Source organism: Myxocyprinus asiaticus, chromosome 48, assembly GCF_019703515.2.
Source record: "Myxocyprinus asiaticus isolate MX2 ecotype Aquarium Trade chromosome 48, UBuf_Myxa_2, whole genome shotgun sequence".
NCBI classification, from domain to species: Eukaryota; Metazoa; Chordata; class Actinopteri; order Cypriniformes; family Catostomidae; genus Myxocyprinus; species Myxocyprinus asiaticus.
Genome location: NC_059391.1, coordinates 30758974 through 30777321, shown reverse-complemented (window position 1 = coordinate 30777321; position 18348 = coordinate 30758974). Strand labels below are relative to the sequence as shown.

Below are 18348 nucleotides of genomic sequence, written 5' to 3'. Positions count from 1 at the left end.
TAAATCCAAGAATTTTGGTTGAAGGTTCAGAGTTTTATGTGTGATGTATTGGGCAGACCCAGGAAAAGCTGGAGAGATTATATCTCTAGGCTGGCCTGGGAACGCCTCTGTATCCTCCCGGGGACATGATTTGGAAAGGCACACACCTGTCTATATAAGGTGCATATCAGAGCAAAAACCAAGCCATGAGGTCAAAGGAACTGCCTGCAGAGCTCAGAGACAGGATTGTCGAGGTACAGATCTGAGGAAGGCTACAAAAAAATTTCAGCTGCATTGAAGGACTCTCAGACTGTGAGAAACAAGATTGTCTGGTCTGATGAAATGAAGATTGAACTGTTTGGCCTCAATTTCATGCAACTTGTCTGAAGGAAACCAGGCCCTGTTCATCACCTGCACAATACCATCTCAAAAGTGAAGCATGGTGGTGGTAGTATCAGGATGTGGGGGTGTTTTTCAGCAGCAGGGACTGGTCAGTGTTGAAGGAAAGCTGAACGCAGCAAAATACAGAGATATCCTTAATGAAAACCTGGTCCAGAGGGCTCAGGACCTCAGACTGGGCTGAAGGTTCACCTTTTGCGACAGGACAATGACCCTAAGCAGACAGCCAGGACAACGCAAGAGTGGCTTAGGGACAACTCTGTGAATGTCCTTGAGTGGCCCAGCCAGAGCCCGGACTTGAACCCAATCTAACATCTCTGGAGAGATCTGAAAATGACTGTCCACCTGACTGAGCTTGAGAGGATCTGCAGAGAAGAATGACAGAAAATCCTCAAATCCAGGTGTGCAAAGCTTGTTGCATCATACCTAAAAAGATTTTAGGCTGTAATTGCTGCCAAAGGTGCTTCAGCTAAGTACTGAGTTAAGAGTCTGAATACTAATGTCAATTTGATATTTCAGTTTTTTCTTTTTAATAAATTTGCAAAGTTATCAAAAACCTTTTTTTTTTGCTTTGTCATTATGGGGTACGGAGTGTAGATTGATTTGGAAAAAATAAATAAAAATAAAGCATTTTAGCATAAGGCTGCAACATAACAAAATGTGAAAAAATGAAGGGGTCTGAATACTTTGTGAATGCACTGTATCAGTATATGAAGTCACGAGCATTGTGAATATTTACAGCATCACATACACAACACTAATATGAATTCAGGACAGTTTTAATAATCACTGATACAAAGATAATTAAATCTGTCAGTTATTACATTTAAATTCTGATTCTCTATATCAGCAAAAAAGCACTGAGTATATGTAGTTAATGTTGATGAAAAACATTGAAAGCTTATTTGAGAGATGTGAAAGAGCATTTAGATTCCCAGCATGTCTTCAGACACTTGACAATCCAGCAGGAGATTCCCAGCACACACACACTGAGAGAGAGTGCCCACTGAAACACACACATACATTAATGACTTGCACTAAAAAAAAAAAGAATGTGAAGTAATTACACACAATTACCCCCTTTAATCAAACTGCTCTATAGTATCAATGGCTATGAATGTCGACTGGATGAATATTCTCACCTTTCTGCAAGTGAATCCATGACACTGCCTTCATAGCCATAAACTGCCATTCAACCTGATCATCTTTTTTAAATGCGTTTAACCAGATCAGAGCCAGAACTGTGGCCCAAACTGACCCATCCACCTGGAACATCATCCACATTCATTAGTTACTGGCTGCTGTACACAGAAGCTCTGAATGTATTTGATACTAATTATTACCTGTTCTGGTTTCTGATTGGTCACCTGATCTTCTGCCTTTCCAATCACACGAGCCAATGAGGCATCAAGCTCCCAGAAACCTGCAGCCTTCTGAAGAGTGATCAACTGGAGCAAAGGGTCCTGATGGGGTTCCGGTTCTTCTGAAAACATGTTATTTTTTATGTGTGAAGATGGAGAGAAATACAGGAAACAACAGTTGAGATGTGGGGGAACCTTGAGGGCTTCAGGGTGGCCATGACACTACCAAACCATATAAGACTACAGCACATAAACATACATAAATGTTAGGCAGAAGTCAATTGGATACATAAAGCTGTGTTTTTCTAATGTGTAGTAATGAATAAATCAATTAAATGAAAATGTAATCTTAAAACCAACAGCAGCATAACTGCCTTAAGACTTGTTCAGAGAGATTTCTGGACACAATCAGAAAGCTAGATTCGCATTTCCTGAAGACGAACATCAACATCTGCCAGATCAGCAGCAGATAGTTAAAACAAACCCCTCTAAGAAAACCAACCGTCATAATCTCCTTACAAGAATTTATAAGCAAGTTCTTCAGTGCGCCCAGATGACATCACTTACAGTTAAATTTTGACAGGCAAACATTAAATTGGTGTCAAACTAGAGTGTTACATTAATAATGCTAAAGGCATAACATTTATTTTGGTCATTTTTAGGACATTTTATAGGATGTAAAAGATCTTTATAAACATGAAATGTGCATATTAGGCAAGATTAAAATCAACAAGAAGTTTTGGTAATTATTATATGAACTAACTTCACCATTTAAAACTAATTCTGAATGATTAGGGCGTTGATTTGTAAGCCTGAACACGATTAGTTGATTTACCTAGCTGTGACATACCATCACATTGAACCATCGCGCTGCAAAAAGCGATCGGTGGGGCGGCAGCAGCGCCTACTAAAAAACACAATCTTGATCAATACATTCAGTTATTGAGAAAAAGACATTTACTGTAGATGGACACATGCATATAAAAGAATTAAAGGAAAACAAAATATTATGCGTCACATAATGTGACTGTTTACGTCTCTTACGCTTTGCAGAACAATATGCAATTTTGGGAGTCGCCATGTCTAAGAAAAAACAAATAGAAAAACAGATAAAAACTGAAAAATACATCTTGTCACACAAACAAAATCTCCCATTTAAACACACCTGTACACTCCGACACACTAAAACACACTTTTAACAGGTTGAAAAGAAAGCGTATGTATACTAACCGCACATCATCACAGGGGCATGTTGCATCATTCTCCTATTGGCACACTTCATCATCATAGGGACACACCCCTTCGCAGACATCCCAAAGAGCCCTGAAATAGCATTAATTTCTCATTTTGATGAGATTAAAATTGCAAATGTAAACCATTAAGGCAGATGAAAATAAATTTAGAAATTATTCTTCAACATCAGATACTGAAATCTGTGCACATCCAAAAAGATGAACACATTTCCATGAAACACACACACACACACACACACACACACACACACACCACAGATGACTGACGTTGTGTCGGGACTCTCCTCTGCAGCAGCGGTCCAGTCACAGTCTGTCTGTTGTTTTTATTAACGCCGATGAAGGCCGTATGAACGCAGCTCACTCCTGCCTGAATGCTGAGCTCCACCATCTTTCTCTTGATCTCCTCCACATCTGCACCTCCCGCTCGTTCCTCCTGCTCCAGACGGCCAATCACAGAGCGAACCGCCAGCCGGTGGACGGCCAATCTGCAGCAACACAGACAAATGCTGTAAAAACATTGTGCGAGCGTTTTCACGCAGAAAACATGATTCACCAATAATTTAAAGTTATTCTACATTTATGATCTGAAAAGCACACATACGCAAAATATGACCTGAGCTATATGTTTTTCTTTTTCTATATATGATTTGAAATTTAATTTCTAAGTGATTGCACAATAAATCTCATGTTTCAGGATAACAAAAATAGCATAAGTATTCAACCAATCATGTGTAGTCCTGGCCTGTGTAAAAGCTTTATATAAAAGTCTGGAGAATGGCATATTTGGCTTTACTCGCAAATCTTTGATATGTTGTGTGGTGGCATGAGTTTGGCTCACGTCTTTTCCCCATCACACCTCCACACATCTATATTAAACTGTGTGTTACACCATATACATCTCTACTACATAAAGAACTATACATACTATACTATACATATTACTTTATAATCTATTCTATAGACATCTATACTGTCCTATTCAGATTAAAACATATTAAAATAGATTTAAAGATCATCTTTACACAACATGCAACAGTTGTTAACAGACAATCATTTTAAAGCTGTGATTTGAGATCGGACGATTACGATACTGTTATTCAGACTGAAAATATAAAAGTATACGAACTTCAACATGTCCATTTACAAGAATAATTACAGTAACTCTCTTAATGGTTGTACAATTACATTTTACAATTACACTTACATTTATGCATTTGGCAGACACTTTTATCCAAAGTGACTTACAGTGCCCTTATTACAGGGACAATCCCCCTGGAGCAACCTGGAGTTAAGTGCCTTGCTCAAGAACACAATGGTGGTGGCTGTGGGGATCAAACCGGCAACCTTCTGATTACAACTTTAGCCCACTACGCCACCACCACTTCAATTACACAGAGAGGAAAAACAAACTGCAAACGAATGTCAATATACAACATGGAGTACGTTAAACTGCTCGTGTCCTCAGAAACATTCATGTTTACTTAAATCACAAGAGGAAAAACAGCCTAAAGGAACCATTCTCCATTAATGATAATTCCCTCATCATTTACTCACCCTCATGTCGTCTCGAAACTTGTATGACTTTCTGTCTTCTGTGAAACACAGTCTACATCTTCTGAAGCGTGTTCAGAACTCTGTGCATGCGTCAAGCACGAAGAAGTGTAATCAAACTTAAATTACTGATCATGGCAAAGACACTGCTGATATCAAGATTTCTAGTGGAATTTTGGTCTGTTTCTCACCCAATACTGATCGTATTGCTTCAGAAGACATGGATTAAACTACTGGAGTCATATGGATTACTTTTATGCTGCCTTTATGTGCTTTTTGAAGCTTGAAAGTGTTGTACCCCACTGACTTGCATTATAAGTGTGTGTGTGTTACCCTGTGTCTTGTGTTGGCTTTAGGGTGAAGTTAAGCTGGTTAGTCACTGGTTGATTTTTCAGGTTGTATTTCAGCATTACTGCTCCCTCACAGCTTCCAGAACTCTATGACAAAGAGAAAAAACATCAAAATTGAAGATATGAAGATTTAAGAGTCTAAATTAGAGATCTTTAACTAATCGATTGTCCAAATACAAATTTGAGGGGGACCGAAAATGTTTTCTGACTAATTTTCAGATTACTTTAATTGTATTTCCTTTTATTTCATTTCTAACCCATGGTAACATGAAAAACTAAACACTTAATACTGTGCATTTATTACCATTTTAATGTGTTACATTTTAGGTTAACTGCTTTCAATTTAATAAACTACAAAAAAATATTTGAAAGAGCTGCTAAATGCACAATGAAGACTAAGACATTATAGATTTTACAGTTTCATTTTCTGTTAATGCATGAGTTTCTGTAAAGCTGCTTTGAAACGATGTGTGTTGTGAAAGGCGCTATACAAATAAAAATTACTTGACTTTCTAAATTATATCTATCATATCTTTGACAAATCCACCCACATGAGAAAAAAAAAATGCTTGTCTGATGCAGAAGTGTCATTTTACATAAATAAGACTTAACAAATTGAATGTGTTTTCTTCCCTTTTCCTAAAAGGGATCATTAGTGAATAAATGAATCTAAATTAATCAAGTGTGCAGTATAAAAATCATTGACAGGCAGGATTTGGCCCACTAACTCTTTAAAATCAAAACAGACTCAAATTTTACCTGTCCTTTCAGCTGTGCGTAAATGATTGCCCTTTGACCCTGGAAGAGCACACAGATGGGTGGGGACAGTGTGTCGACAGTGACGCCGTCAGGAAGAGTCCAGTTCACAGAGATGTTATCGACCGCAGGCTGCAGCGCAAATCTGAGCGACTGCATCACCTGATAAATATGAACAAGAAAACAACTGTTAGAGATATTCACACAGACAACAGTATTTTATATACTTTATTTAAAATAAATATTGTTTCACTTGTTTTTGTAAAAGCAGAGGTTCATGTTCTTACTTTGGGTTGCATACGGTCAGTGCCTGTGATGAACTGAGCGTGACCAGAACCTTCTCTGGCCATTCCTGAGATGAGGGCGGTACTCGCACCCTCACCGATCCCGAATGAGAAACACCTGACAACACAACAACAGCTCAAACACAGCTCATCACCACTCATGGACTATTAAACATTATAATGTCATTCTTGTCCACACACCTGTGAGAGTAGACATTACTTTTCACCAGGTCCAGCACCTGTTTAGTGTTGCACACTTCTCCATCAGTGAAGATGAACAACTGCAGAGAGAGAAAAAATCTCAGTCTGAACCTCACTGATGTTCAGATAATTGTGTGGACACATTCTCATTCTCTGTGTGATATTATATCCACGTTTGATTTCCAGAGAGAATCTGCAGGAGTGCAGGTGTGTTCTGAGGTGTAATACCTGTCTGGGGTGATCGGGGTAACAGGGCTGACTGTAGATGTGTTCCAGAGGCTGTAAAATCTCTGTGCCACCCATGTCTGCTCTCATCTGCTGAACTCTCTTCACAGCCTCTTCCATCGTGTCCTGACTGTACACAACACTCTGACTGCACACACACAAACACACACACATATTACAAAACCAAATGCCACTAAATCATTTCTGAAGTATCCTTCACATCCAAATACTAACGGGAAAAAGGACTCAAAGTGAGAGCCAAATCCGTAGATATTGAAGTAGCATCCCATCGGCAGACTCTTCAACAGTAACAGCAGTGTGTCCTACAGAGAGATAAATGTACACACATCTCAACACATTTCCATAAATACATACATTAGCAAAAAATGCATCATATATTAAATCTTAAATCTTACCTTTGCACTTTTTATGCGCACCTGTGCCCCTTCCCCATGATGCATCATGCAGTCCATACTGCCTGACCTGTCAATCACAAAAATAAACTCGCCTTGAGATGCCAATGATGACATCACTTCCTCAGGGAACTCTGGGTACAAACTGATCATGAGCACTGGATCGGCCATCAAAGAACCTGAAATACAGAGACATTAAACTCACCGGCTGTGAAAGGAAATTACTTTTATTTTTTATAAGCACACAACATATGTAAAATATACTAACATCAAATGAATAAAAATGTTACACTCTACATGTCATACATTATATAAAGCATGCTTAAGAGAGTTTTTACCCGGCGGTGCAGTGGCCACTCCTGCCTCCACGACTGCAGTGGGCTGATGGGTATTCTCGTAGTACACAAACAGCTCAACATCTTTATCAAACATGTGACCAAGACTGAGATTCACCTACAAACACACAAACAGACACACACACACACACACACACACATCAATGATTACAGGCTTCTTAATACATTATTAAACTGCCTTATCTCTTAGGAGGCCTGGGTAGCTCAGTGGTAAAATACGCTGACTACCACCCCTGGAGTTCGCTAGTTCGAATCCCAGGGCGTGCTGAGTGACTCCAGCCAGGTCTCCTAAGCAACCAAATTGGCCTGGTTGCTAGGGAGGGTAGAGTCACATGGCGTAACCTCCTCGTGGTCGCTATAATGTGGTTTGTTCTCGGTGGGGCGCAAGGTGAATTCAGCGTGGTTGCCGCGGTGGATGGCGTGAAGCCTCCACACGCGCTATGTCTCCGTGGCAACGCGCTCAACAAGCCACGTGATAAGATGCGTGGGTTGACTGTCTCAGACGCGCAGGCAATTCTGCCACCCGGACTGAGGCGAATCACTATGCGACCACGAGGACTTACAGCGCATTGGGAATTGGGAGAAAAAGGGGAAAAAATCAAAAAAAAAAAAAAAAAAAACTGCCTTATGTCTCCTTAAACACACGCACCACATGCACACACATACCACACATGCACACACACAGTACCGTTGCATGAGTGTGATCAGAGTTCAGGAACTCTAAGGGATCCAGACGGCAATTGGACTCGATTTTGGAAACTGGGTTTGAAGATCTCACATGGACACTGAGAGAGAGAGAGTACGGAATGGCAGATACTGATGAAACCTCAGAAACGATTCCACCACCTGAACCTGACAACACACACAGAGAGAGAGAGAGAGAGAGATGACAGAATTACAGCAGACAATAGCCACATTCACACTGCAGTTAAATCCAGATGTCACTCCTGTTTAATCTTGATCTGTTTCAACACAGTTTGCTTTTCAACAGAATTCACATTGTACAACACAATTCTCTCCTGAAACATTCGGCTAGTGACAACAGAATTGACACTGAATCGTGACATGTGAACAGAACTGAACTGGTTGTTAATGCAGTGACATCACACTGACAGCTCGTCACAAAATCAGAGGCGAGCAATTCCACACAAATTTCATATTACACAAAAAAATATTTTCATGGAAAGGAAAAAAACCTCTTCTTTTACTTTATATCATGGTCTGCTCAAATACTCGATTCTGATTGGTTGGAATGCGTGCATTATGTAAGTGATAATGTACAGTCAGCCGGTTGTTATCACACAATAAAACCCGACAGGATGATCAGGACCCCGACGTGAAGCGGAGACTCTTGTATCACCCTGAAGGGGTTTATTTTGCAATAACAACCGGCTGACTGCTGATTATCCTGCTTATTACACGGCTACTAACCAAATAAATAATGGACATAAAATATTGATTTGCGTTGAAATTATGTAATCTGAAAAGAAAGAAAATCGCTGAACAGCTGAAATCAACATCCGGTTTGCGTCTGAGTTCTGTTGGTGTTTACTTTGTAATTAAAGACTACTTGCCAAATAAACACATACTATAAATGGACATTAAACTTTGATTTGAGTTGAAATTATTTTATTAGTTTACTTTTAGAGACCGCAGAGGGCTACGTGAAGCAGGAGAGACAGCTCACAGAACATGGATGAGCGGTCTGATACGTGGATGTATGTTGTTATAGAGAGCAATATCAGACCGCTAGATGCCGCTATTGACCACACAGAATCGAGTATTGCAGAGAGCCGTGTAATAATACAGTTTAATGCACAGGAAGTTCCAGTCAGTTTTAATCAATGTTCTGCATTAATGCACCTACTCTGCTGTCCTCCGTAACGAGACATTGTGATAGTTTTATGCCTCTGTTCAAACAAACTCTGGATGCAGATATAGTGTCAGAGCTGGTATTAACCATGACATCACAAAACAACAACATCAAGTCATGCAGTGCCGTTGATTTCAAATGACTCCGCTTCACGTCGGGTGGTTCTTCGCCTCCACGTCTTGCATTAAAATAGTTTATCGCACACCTAGAAGTGGATTATCCCTTACGTATTAAATTTTCATCATGGGGAATTAACACTTAGTCACTTCATGTGTTTTTATTGATCAGATTGCTATCCGACTGAATAAGCGCATTCAGTTTCCACTTGGCCACATCAATGTATCTCCATCAAATGGATTTAAATCCGATCTTCAATTCCCATGCAATATGCAAATAAAACAGAGTTCACTTCCATGATTATGCTAATGCAGGCAATGAATTTAAAGATGTGGTTTATTACGAGTCCAGACTTTGCCCGGTGATTGATTGGATTTATATCAGTCTCATATTCGTCTTGGAGGGCATTAACTCTTGGTCTTTTCATGATCAGATAGCTATCTGATCAGCAAAAAAGCATGAAGTGACCAGTGTAAATTGGAGAAGACTGCACTGTTTATCTACCTCACCTGAGGGCTACACCATTTCTAAATAAATATTTTCAACAGCCAAGTTTCTTTGTTTTAAAAGAGAGATAAAAGGTGTCATTACTTTCACTATAACAAAAATTATTTTCCATGAAGTGTCTTAAAAATATATAAACTTCTGCCAAATTTATAAGGTCACTATATTTCAGTACTGTCTTGTCCGCAATATTCATACAAATAAAATTAAACTCTCTGTAGCTACTTTATGTCTGTAGCTACAAAATAAAGTAAACTTGTGTCAATGTTTAGTATGATGAACGAATGTTCTCACTACTTTAAACACCCATAATAATGCAGTACGGACACTTCATATCATATCATATGGATATCAATAGCAGAATCACAAACCTCCACCGCTCGTTCTTTTACCCGATGATTAAAAATAAATTGTGTTGTTTTTTTATTTTATTTAGTGTTGATCTTTGTTTGGTTATTCATTTTTCCTGCATTTCATTCGGTTTTGTAATCACAATTTCAATCTTTATTCATTTCAATCAATCATGCAGCCTTAATGGATTTTTACATTTTTAAAGTGTTTTGGATGGTTTCCCTTGATCATGTACAGTTGAAGTCAGAAGTTTACATACACTTTAGCCAAATACATTTAAACTCAGTTTTTCACAATTCCTGACATTTAATCATAGAAAACATTCCCTGTCTTAGGTCAGTTAGGATCACTACTTTATTTTAAGAATGTGAAATGTCAGAATAATAGTAGAGAGAATGATTTATTTCAGCTTTTATTTCTTTCATCACATTCCCAGTGGATCAGAAGTTTACATACACTTTGTTAGTATTTGGTAGCATTGCCTTTAAATTGTTTAACTTGGGTCAAATGTTTTGGGGAGCCTTCCACATTTCTCCAAAAAGTAAGATCTTTGTCCCCATGTGCACTTGCAAACTGTAGTCTGGCTTTTTTATGGCAGTTTTGAAGCAGTGGCTTCTTCCTTGCTGAGCAGCCTTTCAGGTTATGTCGATATAGGACTCGTTTTACTGTGGATATAGATACTTTTCTACCTGTTTCCTCCAGCATCTTCACAAGGTCCTTTGCTGTTGTTCTGGGATTGATTTGCACTTTTCACACCAAACTCCGTTCATCTCTAGGAGACAGAATGAGTCTCCTTCCTGAGCGGTATGATGGCTGTGTGGTCCCATGGTGTTTATACTTGCGTACTATTGTTTGTACAGATGAACGTGGTACCTTCAGGCATTTGGAAATTGCTCCCAAGGATGAACCAGACTTGTGGAGGTCCACAATTTTTATTTCTGAGGTCTTGGCTGATTTCTTTTGATTTTCTCATGATGTCAAGCAAAGAGGCGCTGAGTTTGAAGGTAGGCCTTAAAATACATCCACAGGTACACCTCCAATTCAGTACACCTCCTATCAGAAGATAACTGGCTAATTGTCTAAAAGCTTGACATCATTTTCTGGAATTTTCCAAGCTGCTTAAAGGCACAGTTAACTTAGTGTATGTAAACTTCTGACACACTGGAATTGTGATATAATCAATTAAAAGTGAAACAATCTGTCTGTAAACAATTGTTGGAAAAATTACTCGTGTCATGCACAAAGTAGATGTCTTAAACGACTTGCCAAAACTATAGTTTGCTAATTTTAAATCTGTGGAGTGGTTAAAACATTAGTTTTAATGACTTCAACCAAAGAGTATGTAAACTTCTGACTTCAGCTGTAAGTGCCGCTTTCAAAACACTGTAGAAAGTGTTGTAACTTTCTGCTTAATCTGTTGGTTGGGAAATGTAAACGTAATACATAAAAACAGTTTAAGAAGGATTACCATCACTGCGTATAAACTAATAGGAGGAAAAGTTCTAGGTCTGGAAAATATTTATAAAGCTAGAGCAATGGACAAGCAACTAAAATCTTAGATGATCCTAAACACCCCCCTCTTGGAAGAATTTTTACTACTTCCATCGGGCATAAGGTATTTGATTCCAACATCCAAAACAAATAGAATGAAGCAGTCTTTTATTCCAACAGTAATTTTGCTACTAAATAATGTAAGGTAGAATTTAACTTAACTTATGATCATTATTTTAAATGTTTTATTTAATATTTTTTTGACTGTGTAAATTCTTTATTAACTTATTCTATTTAACACTTGTCTTAATGCTGCCTTCATGTGCTATCGCAATTATTGTAAATACGCGTTTCTCAATCAGAAGTTGCACATGAATGACCCCTCAAGTCATAATTATGACTGGAAAACTCTAGTTATCTAATTTTGATACCCGAGATTCCAAGATGGGAGGAGTCATAAACTTTCATCATGGTGGAGGAGACTATGGTTTCTGTACTGAATGACAGGTTTTGTTCATTTTTCTAAATACAGATAATTGTTAGCACTTGCCGTTTTGGTCATATTCATTTATATATATATCAGCAACTATTCTATGCATGTTGTACATTTTTACACTGTGAAAATAGCGTGTATTTGACCAAAATGCCATTATCGTCAGCAAGATAACTGAGTAATATGTATTATGGTGTCAAAATAATAGTTCCTCATGAAATATGAATGAATGAACCTGCCATCGTCCAAGTTTCCTGCTCTTTCCAACAACAAATAACGTGAACACAACATACTTGTAATTACCACTTCAGAAGTGGGAAGTAGGATATTTCCGCATAAATGTACACTGGGTTGTCGCATTGTTTGTCTAGTGCTGTGTGAGTGTATTGTGAATTGTCAAATTGTACACTGAATTGTACAAATTGAAACCAGTTTCCCTACGGTGATAAATAACGATTCTATCAATCTTTTCTAACAACGGTCACACCGAGAACCCTGTTATTCCTAATTTATGTGAAAACAACAATAGATAAAAAAATAAATATTACGTGTACTTAGGAGTGCAAACCCTTCTACATTCTGTGGCTTTTATTATTTCTGGATTGCGCACTTAAATTCATAGAGTTTTTTCAAAAAGTGTGTGGTCTCATAAAAACTCTTTAGTCCATATTTGTCACATACTTAACCAAAATTCATTGCCCAATCTAAACTGGAGAAAAACTTTTTTCTGATGTCTGGATTCTATCTCACAGAGGTTTATGATTATTAATACAAATGGTTCGATTTACATATAATGAATACTTTATATGTGAAGTTAAAGTTCACTTTTTCACTAAAAGTGTCATCTATCTTTATAACATTAGTTAATATAGGTGCTGCAGCATTAGAGGAGCAAAAAGAAAACAGTGAATGAGTGTTGCTACATACGGATGTCATTTTGTCATGCTGGAGATCAATCACGTTGAAATGTTGTACCTGCTGGTGTGTATCGTGGGTTGAGTACAGCGGGCAGACAGAAGCGCAGGGCATGGTCAGCCTGCATAGCGAGCTCCATCACATAGATGATGGTGATGGTGGCGTTCTGACCCGGTGACAAACACCCGACACTCAGTCTGAAAACATCAGAACTCTCTTCACTCTCTTCCAAAAGAAACGCCTGCTGACCTGAACTCACAGCATCATCATACTGATCCTTCGCCTGCAAGAGACACAATCAGATCCTCAAAGAAAACTGCTAAACACACGGATGTCAGACAGGAATACACTGAGATTTGTGTCATGTCAAACAGGTCTGTCTGTCTGTCAGTATTTGGACTCACACTGTCTGTCTGTCTCTCAGTATTTGGACTCACGCTCTGTCTGTCTGTATTTGGACTCACGCTCTGTCTGTCTGTCTGTCTGTCAGTCAGTATTTGACTCTCTTCACTCTCTTCCAAAAGAAATGCCTGCTGACCTGAACTCACAGCATCATCATACTGATCCTTCGCCTGTAAGAGACACAATCAGATCCTCAAAGAAAACTCCTAAACACACGGATGTCAGACAGGAATACACTGAGATTTGTGTCATGTCAAACAGGTCTGTCTGTCTGTCTGTCAGTATTTGGACTCACACTGTCTGTCTCTCTGTCAGTATTTGGACTCACGCTCTGTCTGTCTGTCAGTCAGTATTTGGACTCACGCTCTGTCTGTCTGTCAGTCAGTATTTGGACTCACGCTCTGTCAGTATTTGGACTCACGCTCTGTCTGTCTGTCTGTCAGTATTTGGACTCACGCTCTGTCAGTATTTGGACTCACGCTCTGTCAGTCTGTCTGTCTGTCAGTATTTGGACTCACGCTCTGTTTGTCTGTCAGTATTGGACTCACGTTCTGTCTGTCTGTCTGTCTCTCTGTCAGTATTTGGACTCACGCTCTGTCAGTCTGTCTGTCTGTCAGTATTTGGACTCACGCTCTGTTTGTCTGTCAGTATTGGACTCACGTTCTGTCTGTCTGTCTGTCTCTCTGTCAGTATTTGGACTCACGCTCTGTCTGTCTGTCTGTCTGTCAGTATTTGGACTCACGCTCTGTTTGTCTGTCAGTATTGGACTCACGTTCTGTCTGTCTGTCTGTCTCTCTGTCAGTATTTGGACTCACGCTCTGTCAGTCTGTCTGTCTGTCAGTATTTGGACTCACGCTCTGTTTGTCTGTCAGTATTGGACTCACGTTCTGTCTGTCTGTCTGTCTCTCTGTCAGTATTTGGACTCACGCTCTGTCTGTCTGTCTGTCAGTATTTGGACTCACGCTCTGTTTGTCTGTCAGTATTGGACTCACGTTCTGTCTGTCTGACTGTCTCTCTGTCAGTATTTGGACTCACACTCTGTTGTCTGTCTGCCTGTCAGTATTTGGACTCACGCTCTGTCTGCCTGTCAGTATTTGGACACACGCTCTGTCTGTCTGTAAGTCAGTATTTGGACTCACGCTCTGTCTGTCTGTCTGTCTGTCTGTCAGTACTGGACTCACGTTCTGTCTGTCTGCCTGTCAGTATTTGGACTCACGCTCCGTCTGTCTGTCTGTCTGTCAGTACTGGACTCACGTTCTGTCTGTCTGTCAGTATTTGGACACATGCTCTGTCTGTCTGTCAGTATTTGGACTTACGTTCTGTCTGTCTGTCAGTATTTGGACTTACGTTCTGTCTGTCTGTCAGTATTTGGACTTACGCTCTGTCTGTCTGTCTTTCAGTATTTGGACTCATGCTCTGTCTGTCTGTCTGTCTGTCTGTCAGTACTGGACTCACGTTCTGTCTGTCTGTCAGTATTTGGACACATGCTCTGTCTGTCTGTCTGTCTGTCTGTCTGTCTGTCAGTATTTGGACTCACACTCTGTTGTCTGTCTGCCTGTCAGTATTTGGACTCACGCTCTGTCTGCCTGTCAGTATTTGGACACACGCTCTGTCTGTCTGTAAGTCAGTATTTGGACTCACGCTCTGTCTGTCTGTCTGTCAGTACTGGACTCACGTTCTGTCTGTCTGCCTGTCAGTATTTGGACTCACGCTCTGTCTGTCTGTCTGTCTGTCAGTACTGGACTCACGTTCTGTCTGTCTGTCAGTATTTGGACACATGCTCTGTCTGTCTGTCAGTATTTGGACTTACGTTCTGTCTGTCTGTCAGTATTTGGACTTACGCTCTGTCTGTCTGTCTTTCAGTATTTGGACTCATGCTCTGTCTGTCTGTCTGTCTGTCAGTACTGGACTCACGTTCTGTCTGTCTGTCAGTATATGGACACATGCTCTGTCTGTCTGTCAGTATTTGGACACATGCTCTGTCTGTCTGTCAGTATTTGGACTTACGCTCTGTCTGTCTGTCTTTCAGTATTTGGACTCACGCTCTGTCTGTCTGCCTGTCAGTATTTGGACTCACGCTCTGTCTGTCTGCCTGTCTGTCAGTACTGGACTCACGTTCTGTCTGTCTGTCAGTATTTGGACACATGCTCTGTCTGTCTGTCAGTATTTGGACTTACGTTCTGTCTGTCTGTCAGTATTTGGACTTACGCTCTGTCTGTCTGTCTTTCAGTATTTGGACTCATGCTCTGTCTGTCTGTCTGTCTGTCTGTCTGTCTGTCAGTATTGGACTCACATTCTGTCTGTCTGTCTGTCAGTATTTGTACTCACGTTCTGTTTGTCTGTCAGTATTTGGACACACGCTCTGTCTGTCTGTCTGTCTGTCTGTCAGTATTTGTACTCACGTTCTGTTTGTCTGTCAGTATTTGGACTCACGCTCTGTCTGTCTGTCTGTCTGTCTGTCAGTATTTGGACACACGCTCTGTCTGTCTGTCTGTCTGTCAGTATTTGGACTCACGCTCTGTCCTGTCTTTCAGTATTTGGACTCACGCTCTGTCCTGTCTTTCAGTATTTGGACTCGCACTCTGTCTGTCTGTCTGTCAGTATTTGGACTCACGCTCTGTCTGTCTGTCTGTCAGTATTTGGACTCACGCTCTGTCTGTCTGTCTGTCAGTATTTGGACTCACGCTCTGTCTGTCTGTCTGTCAGTATTTCCACTCACGCTCTGTCTGTCTGTCTGTCTTTCAGTATTTCCACTCACGCTCTGTCTGTCTGTCTGTCAGCATTTGGACTCACGCTCTGTCTGTCTGTCTGTCAGTATTTGGACTCACGCTCTGTCCTGTCTTTCAGTATTTGGACTCGCGCTCTGTCCTGTCTTTCAGTATTTGGACTCGCGCTCTGTCTGTCTGTCTGTCAGTATTTGGACTCGCGCTCTGTCTGTCTGTCTGTCTGTCAGTATTTGGACTCACGCTCTGTCTGTCTGTCAGTATTTGGACTCACGCTCTGTCTGTCTGTCTGTCAGTATTTGGACTCACGCTCTGTCTGTCTGTCTGTCAGTATTTCCACTCACGCTCTGTCTGTCTGTCTTTCAGTATTTCCACTCACGCTCTGTCTGTCTGTCTGTCAGCATTTGGACTCACGCTCTGTCTGTCTGTCAGTATTTGGACTCACGCTCTGTCTGTCTGTCTGTCTGTCAGTATTTGGACTCACGCTCTGTCTGTCTGTCTGTCAGTATTTGGACTCACGCTCTGTCTGTCTTGCACCTCGGCCACAATCTCTTGCTCTCCGATCTTGGCACTGAAGTGGCAGACAGCAGCATCAGCGGGCAGAGGGAACACAAACACGGCTTCCAGAGGAGAATCTTCTTCATTCACATACTGCAGACTGGAAGAGACTGAAACTACATGATCCTGGACCTGCAGATCCACTGCGATGTTCTTCAGAGGAACTACAGACACACACAAACATCTATGTTCAACAACACACTCCTATTCAATCCAATGTTAACTATCACAGAGGTGAGAAAGAAACATATATACGCATGTATGTTAAAGCTTTAAACTGTTGACTTTACCTGGAATATTCTTCTCTGACACGAGACCGCAGCAGTTCACCATTCTGACTGTGTGACAGGAAATTACACATTTACTGCGCAACACTTTCAATCTGTTTCTGTGTAGACAGAATCTCGATTTTTGTGTAGTGTTGATTATATATTTCAAATGATCTGCTATAAACAGTCTCTGTATAAAGTTAGCCTATATTAATAAATACACTTTACACGACACATTATATGCGTCATAGAAACATAAGCGGTTTATTACATTTGTAAACTATAGATAAACATAGTGAGTTGCCAAGGTATAAAACAAATATACTATAAACTGAAAGATGTTAAATCATTTTAACAGTCACCTGTTCTTTGTTCAAAGCGAAAGTAAATCGGACACAATCTCTCCTTCTTTAAATCCTCCGCGATTGACTGCAGAAACTTCAGTAAACAAGTAAAAATGAAGACGAGAGTTTATGGAAAGGGTGTGACTGAGCTGATTTCGGGAATGTTTTTGGGCGCTGACTGCAGAGCTGAGTCATAAATACCGGAGGAGGCGGATCCAGGAATGCTGAAGGCTTGGCTCATGAATATTAATTAGGTTACATGCTGGACGCTCGTGCACACGCACACTCGTTTGAAGTTATCTAAGTTTTTGAAGCAGAATATATAAAACAGTAAAAACACAATAACAGTGTGAAAAGCAGCTTTTTCTCCAGAAGATTAGATAGTATTTGCCATAAATGAAGTCACTCTTTGGGATATTCAAAGTTAAAGAGTAGCTAAGGATATATAAATTAAACAATATATACAATAATGTTCTCAAGATTGTCTTTGTGTGGTTTTAAAAGTTAAGTAACTATTTCAGTTAATTAACCCGAATTAACTACATTGTCAAATTACTATATTTTATAGTCATGAGAAGGCAGTTAAGTACGGGTTGTGAGGGTTACTTTAGAAATGTATTCCACTACAGATTACAGATTACATGCTGTAAAATGTAATTTGTAATGTATTCCGTTAGATTACTCAAGGTCAGTAATGTAATCTAAATACTTTGGATTACTTCTTCAGCACTGGTAGATTTTTTCACTTGTTTTGAATATAAAAAAACAGTACAGTAAGACAAAATACACATGTTAAAAATACATTCTCTGAAAAACAGAAATGTAGTGTTGTTTCTAAAACAAGATCAAATTGATCTTATTTTAAGGAATTTTAGATATTTTTACAGGAAAACAATACAAAAATTATCAAGAATACGATTTTTGCCGTAATATCAAAGATCTTACTAGAAAAAAAGAAATTATGATCCAACGTGAATTTTCTTGATAAAAAATATGATCGTGTCTGCTAACGTGTGCATGTAAAATGGCTAGAAATAGCATTTCAGCTTAGCATAAAGCTGACAATTTACACAAGGTTTATTTCTATTTCTATTTCTTCTGCTCCAAACGTACTTCTCTGTCTGTTCGTATGAATGTAACACATCATAAGAAAGTGTTTCACTGCTGTTCAAATGCACTT

At 39.7% G+C, this 18348-nt stretch overlaps 1 protein-coding gene across 9 annotated transcripts; it reads right to left on the bottom strand.

Moving 5' to 3' along the window:
- Positions 1-1141: 1141 nt before the first annotated feature.
- On the bottom strand, positions 1142-17383 carry LOC127437497 (von Willebrand factor A domain-containing protein 5A-like). Of its 9 annotated transcripts, none has more exons than XM_051692456.1 (21): positions 17187-17383; positions 16846-16893; positions 16517-16719; positions 13337-13444; positions 12933-13155; positions 7817-7980; positions 7111-7225; positions 6776-6951; positions 6594-6682; positions 6363-6507; positions 6135-6214; positions 5937-6051; positions 5653-5811; positions 4877-4980; positions 3260-3477; positions 2970-3062; positions 2784-2822; positions 2575-2643; positions 1722-1858; positions 1521-1644; positions 1142-1384 (listed from the first exon to the last, which is right to left on the bottom strand). In XM_051692456.1, the coding sequence occupies exons 2-21, from the start codon at positions 16886-16888 to the stop codon at positions 1305-1307; spliced, it is 2484 nt and encodes an 827-aa protein (XP_051548416.1). In that variant the 5' UTR covers positions 16889-16893; positions 17187-17383; the 3' UTR covers positions 1142-1304. The 9 variants fall into 9 exon arrangements, with proteins under 9 accessions (XP_051548416.1, XP_051548419.1, XP_051548420.1 ...); XM_051692459.1 differs by having other exon boundaries at positions 1722-1861; positions 2590-2643; XM_051692460.1 differs by having other exon boundaries at positions 2590-2643.
- Positions 17384-18348: the final 965 nt, after the last annotated feature.